Source organism: Hippoglossus stenolepis, chromosome 10, assembly GCF_022539355.2.
Source record: "Hippoglossus stenolepis isolate QCI-W04-F060 chromosome 10, HSTE1.2, whole genome shotgun sequence".
Taxonomy (NCBI): Eukaryota; Metazoa; Chordata; class Actinopteri; order Pleuronectiformes; family Pleuronectidae; genus Hippoglossus; species Hippoglossus stenolepis.
The window spans coordinates 16,465,544-16,471,881 of record NC_061492.1 but is presented as its reverse complement, the minus strand read 5'-3'; the positions used below and the strand labels follow the sequence as shown (position 1 = coordinate 16,471,881).

The 6,338-nt window shown below is 43.9% G+C and overlaps 1 protein-coding gene across 1 annotated transcript; it reads right to left on the bottom strand.

Annotated features, from left to right (window-relative positions):
• Window positions 1–1,021: 1,021 nt before the first annotated feature.
• On the bottom strand, window positions 1,022–4,941 carry zgc:193593 (uncharacterized protein LOC564090 homolog). The gene is made up of 2 exons (XM_035167151.2): window positions 4,707–4,941; window positions 1,022–3,538 (listed from the first exon to the last, which is right to left on the bottom strand). Exons 1-2 carry the CDS (start codon window positions 4,755–4,757, stop codon window positions 3,260–3,262), a joined length of 330 nt encoding a protein of 109 aa, XP_035023042.1. The 5' UTR covers window positions 4,758–4,941; the 3' UTR covers window positions 1,022–3,259.
• Between the last annotated feature and the right edge of the window lie 1,397 nt (window positions 4,942–6,338).

Sequence of the window (6,338 nt, the reverse complement as noted above, 5' to 3'; positions counted from 1 at the left end):
TTCAGTTAAATCTGGTTGTTGTTCCAAACCTTTAGGTCACACACATGAACTCTGACAGTCTCTTTCTCTTCTCTCACACGCACAAACATCTGTATTAATTTAAAGAATGTACTGAATCATCTTATGACAGTCAGGCTGTTATTGATCACAGCTTATTGTGACTCGTTTGCTGGTTGTATTGAGAAATCTGTCTGGAGTCATGTTTGTTCCAACATTACTCAAAGTCTGTCGCCCACTGGCTTTTTACCTCTGCCAAGGAGGTTATGTTTTCACCCCCGTCTGTTTGTTAATTCCTCTTTTGGAGGAAGGATGCTGTTTGCATCAGGGAAGAGCCCATTACATTTCGGTGTGGATCTGGATCACGGGGGCGGATCTTGATGATAAAAATCAGGCACCTTTAAATATCTGTGTGTGTATGAAATTTGGTGCAGGTTGATTGAATGTGCATTTTATGGTTTGCGACGATGCATAACTGCCTATCCAACCTTGAGTTTATGCAAATTTACAAAGGCACATATTTGAATATTGTCTATTTTACGAAGTCAGCATCATGATAGTATCTGTCCCAGCTGTTTGGATGAAAAGATTCCAGCCCAAATCTGAGTTTGATTTTACTGCAGTGTTCAGACTCTGAAAGATCCAACTCAGACTCATGGAAACCCTGCGTCCGAGTGTTTGAATTCTGTTTTATTGAAAAATCCCAAAATGCTTTAGGTAATTAATATCATGTCGATATTAATGTAAATTGTCCTCAGCTTGTTTACTTGATGATACCTTTATTTATTTATTTATTTACATTAGTCTCCTAAATTATAAAGTAATGTTTCTCCAAATGAGGTCACAGGCATCGTGATTCCCTCTGCATAGTAAGGACATTATTCATCCTAACAACAAAAAAGATGTATCACATCAAATAACTTGGAGGTTTGTACATTTGAATCCTTAAATCTACTCATATTAAAGTGCTACAAAGTTCTCTCACCTCTTTGAGCGTAATGACAGCAAAACACACAGGTGTGACTGAAGTGCCACATGCTTTTATTTCACAAATCTCTTCCAACATGTCGTCATTAAATATCAATCATGTTGCTAACAGAACAAATCTCTCCTCTAATGGACACAGCTTCATTGAATGTAATGGATGAGCACTGATGTGTGAAGCTCGGCAAACAAAGACGAAGACTGGGCCTCCAAACGAATCCCCTGTATTTAAACAAATTTCCCCCAGGGGACAATAAAGTCTAAAGTCTTTATTTCTGACGGCTGACGGTTTGCAGGTATTCGCTCTGTCAGTGCACCGTCTCGGCTGCTCTGCACGGTGCTGAGCGAAACAGGAAGTTTGCTGCAGTGAGCAGACGCCACCTCGCTCGCTGACTGAGATCAATAGGTTTTCACAGGGGCTCCGTGCTCACTGTGCAACACTGCAGTATAGAGAGAATCCATCAAAACCAGCCAGGTGCACTACACCGCCTCCAACCCATACACACACATTGATTTCACACTCGTGGGAGAGCAATGCATGGACATGAGTACCAGCATGTGAAATACCTGGATTTTACAGCAGGTGAAGCTCATGTTGAATCTGCAAAGTGTTCAAAACCCTGATGTACCTTTTCCTTTTCCATCAGGTGTATGAACACACAATCCTGATGTTTAGAGACCCTCACGTCGCCATTATGCTGAGTGGACTATGATCATTTCGTTGGTTCTGGATTTCCGGTACCGGGGCTCTAAAAAGCTGCAACTGGTCCAATTTGGCCGACAGACAAGAGCGGCTCTTGAGCGAGGAAGAAAAAAAATTGGATTACAAGTTCTGGCCGACCTCACAGTGATGAAACACTCAACTCTCTCACCATCCTCATATTTCACAACCTTACAGAATACTGGTTAAACCTCTTCTTGTTTATAGAGAAATGAAACTCCCCCTTTATGACGTGTCACCATCATATCAGGTTCAATTGATTTCTACACTGTCCATACTCAGCATGTGGGACAGTCCATTTGAAGACAGTATGCGCTCCGCAAGGCACTGCACGCATTCTCAACCACGCTCGGTGTCTCGCCACATTTCAAATCCCTTTCAACTGCCAAACACACATGGAAACACCATCAAAAATCCACGTGTGACAGGGGGACGAATGGTGGACACCGCAGGGGGAAAGGTACAAAGTTGGGATGCACAGGAACTGCCTCCCATGGGTCCTTGTCTCTCTAATACCAGATTAGGTCCATGAGTGTGTGTATGAGTGTGTGTGCCGGGGATGATTTTCCACCTGGGTTAATTATACCCACTGAGAACACACAGGCTTATCCAGGAGGAATCACCATCCTTACCCTGCCCGTTTGCCAGCGGCAGTGTCCCAGCGAGGTCAAATTAGGTCTCATAATCCGGCACGGTGTATTTGTGCGGGTGTATTTGTTTGTTTACATGACTCAGGTCTTGATACTGAAAGTACATAAGCCTTCAGACATGTTTTGTATCCAGCAAACAGGCCCTGCCACTCTCTCTTTCACCACCCTGAACAAAGAATCTTTTCTAAAAAAAAAAAAAAAGTACTGGTGACTAATTCAGCTACAACCTGTGCCTTCCACCAGTGTCTCCTGATTGACAGCCGATGCCAGACTGTGCCAGCCGACGCCAAGGCTACTTGATGGATGGCGGTCGCTTCTCCTCAGAGGAAATCAATTGAAGTCATGGACAGGGATGGGCTGCTGAAGCACTTACACATGGCTGGCTGTCTGCCTGTGGGGACGGGTGGAGGGGTGGGGGGCACAGCGAGAGGGGTTGCCAACCATCTGTGTACAGAGGGGTGCTGCCAAGTGTCAGTCCCTTGTTACGGGGGGCCTCAAGGAGACACACAATGTCTCCGAATTAAACATTTAAGCTCATTCATTCTCCAGTCTTTGGGAAGCTCCAGCACATCACATGCTCATCCAATCATTCACACTAATTAGTGTCCACTCAGTGCATTAAAGGCTCTAATATTACGGAGTAATTCATGAAATCCAGCGGAAGTTAAGCTATTTTTACATGTGTCGCACTATTTTCAGTAACACAACATAAGCTATCGCTCCCAACTTCCTCCCGACACACAGGCTCAGTCAGAAATCCACACTAGCACATCTTCAGAGAGCACATGGGCCACATTTGTGCAACGGGCCAGCATAGCTACAATCTTAGACGTGCTACAATGCAGCAACTGAAGCTCAACCAGTGACGCCGGCCGACCTTGATCCAACCCTCCAATCACATTTTATCTTAAGGGAACTTCTGGCCAACGAAGGAGGTGGGTGGGATCTCCTGACAGGCGTTGGCCCTGCGAGTTACATCCAGAAGGGGGGTCTTGTGGGCCGCCGCGCTGGCATCGGTGTGCGTGCCAACCCACTGCAGCACGCGGGCAGAGGGCCGGTGGTAGAGGGCCAACTGCCTGGAGCTGTAGCCGCACATAGCGATCCCCACCGCCCCCAGCAGCACGGCCAAACTGGGCATGGTCCTCTCAGCTGGGGGCACTACGGCCACATTGTGAAAGGCCTGGGTCTGAAAGAGGAGGGAAAAGAGGGTGAATTCGTGATCAGAGGGATGTTTTGATTGAATATGAAAGACAAACACATCAAAGTAGCAGAGAACAAGAATGATCACAGAGTTAGGATTTGTTAATATACAAAGTATATGCATGGAAGGAGATCAATTTGCAGCACTGGGGGGGACAACATGCCTAGCAGCCCTTTTTTTCCAAACACTCGTCTGCATCAAATGAGTGAACCACAATATGCTCACCTCGGCCCCCACCCCATCCGATCCCCGCCACCAATGCCCGAGAGATTTAAAACCCATCTTCTCTCATTTACCTAAATGCAGAGTCTCTGCACGGCAAAACACAAAAGCCTCGTCTATTCCGCGTCACAGACAATTTCCTCCACCGGTCCCTGACAATTATAAAGAGCGAGGAGGAACGGATAATAGAAACTTCATAGTTTCAAATGGAGCTGTGTCACAGGCAGTTAGGAAGGCTCATTCACACAGCTCCCATTCCCACTTACAGTGCAATGGACTGTCATTGCATTTCTGCATTGTTTGTGGTGAACAGCAGGAAAAAAGTGCGTTTGATGAGCTAAAACCAATTGCATCCTATAATTACGGGAACAATAGCCTGGATGGTATGTATATAATGTGCTGGATACAGACTGAGAACTGGCTGCATAATGGTTGCATATATTTTAGTTAAGCCAACCTTCTGTATGCTCTGTCCCTATAGAAAACAAGTACGAAGCTATAAAGCCGCACACGTTCATTATGGCCGCTCTCTGACCAATCGAGTTGTTCCACTTTCTTCTACTTAACAAGGACTCCCAGAGCACCGCGCAACCTTGACTTCAAGTCCAAGACGTTTAAAGGGTTTTCTGCCCTTTTCTTTTAAAGGTCTTAAATCAAAACAAACTGCCTGCTGCAGATAAATAGCAATAAAGTGCAATCCACTGCAGGCAATGTGCATTGACTCAGCAATTTAGTTCCCTGATACACAGCAGTACGGACAACTTTAGTGTCCCTATGCATCTGAGAGCAAGACTAACAGCTTATGAAAATATGTAGTAGGTGTTTAAAACATGCTCCTTTATGACAAATTGCATTCAATTATCAAACCAGAACGTCCTTATTCTATTTAATCAATGTTAAAACTAACATCAGACTTGATCAGAATCCTCACCTGCAGCAGCCTGATGTAGCCCGGGGTCAGTCTCGGGATTCTGAAAAACATCTTGGAGCGTTCCCACTGTGGCCTTTCCCGTTGGATCAGGGGTGAGTCAAAGACCTGGTGACAGGCTCAGACTCCTCTGCCTGGACTCCCTAGAGGGGGAAGCCAACTGCTGGAGGCTCCGTCCAGGTGTATGTGTGTGGACTCTTCAACCTGCGCTCTCCTCTCTGGATGCAGGACAGACCCGTCAGTCCTTATAACGTCCTGACTTTACATAAGAGGCGGCATGTGGTGTGTCTAAGGGGATTACAGGAGCTGGCACACGGGAGGGAGCAGGCAGCTTGAATATCAAAGTGGAAGTGGAGCCATGCTGAATTTATATAACTGTACTGTATTATTATTTTAAAATCATTCAGTTAAAATAACTTTAACATTTTAAAATTAATAAAATGTCTATTTATGAATTGCACAACTGTTTTGTCTGACGTATTGTTTTACAATGCAACACCTGCATTAAACATACAAGTATTTTGTGTGATCTTTGTAATCTATGTAACATTTTCAACATTGTGATGATTTATACATAAAGTGATGACTACAAATGATTTTCATTGATATATTACTTTTAGTATTATGATAATAAATATTTTTTGTACATACTTAGAAAGCAGATTACACTGTCCACAGTCTTTACCTTCGGAGCTGATATGATTTAGGTGGTGTTTCAAGGATTTTTTCCCCCAACTTTCTTTAACATTACAAGCTAAGGTGTTTTATGAGTTTTTGAATTTGTTTATAAGTAAGACAGAGATCTTGATGAGTGTGGGCAATTCGGTGCAGCTTGATTGACTTTAAAGGGACTTTTGGGTCTTAGGGGGAGGTATGCGCTCTCTTAATACATTTTGGTTTCTGCTCCAAACATTTCCGCCTTTGATGCCTATTTCCATCTTGTTTGAGAAAGTTAGACACCACAGCAAAGTGGAATATGATGAACAAGAAGTTGATTACGAGGTAGATTCAGCACATTAGCCTCAAACAGTTTCTGACTTCAGCAGCTCCTCGAACAGCCTTCTACATTCGGCGAATCCGCCACATACTGCACATCGATTTGGATCCTTTCCAGTCGATGTAGAGAATGGCTTCTCTTGCCATGTCAGCACATTTCTCTGAGCTTTAATGTCCTGCCTGGCCTCAGGGTCCTGAGCTCAGAGCGAGGTCTTATTATCAGGTAGCTGGTAACGTTTCTTTCTTTCTTTCCATTTTCTCTGGTGAGAACAGCCAACAACGACTTTCTTAACATCTCCGGTAACAGGACCTCACTCTGCCTCCTGACTCATGCATCCATGGATAATCTCGAACCCTGGCAATAATGCTGCAAAGTCAACATGATGCCACTGAAACTTGTAATGCTGAGTGGGTTTGTCAAACAAAACCATACTAATTTTAGAGTGCTATTTTAGAGTGAGATAAAATTACTCAGATCACTAATGACGTCAGAAAATATACAACAGGCTAATGTGATTCCATTAACATCTAGCAGGTATATTTATTGATTTACATTTGTTAATTAAGAGTCAACAAACAGCAAAGCTGAGGTAGATGGGAATATAGGTAATTTGACAGATATTTGGTTATAAAACAAAG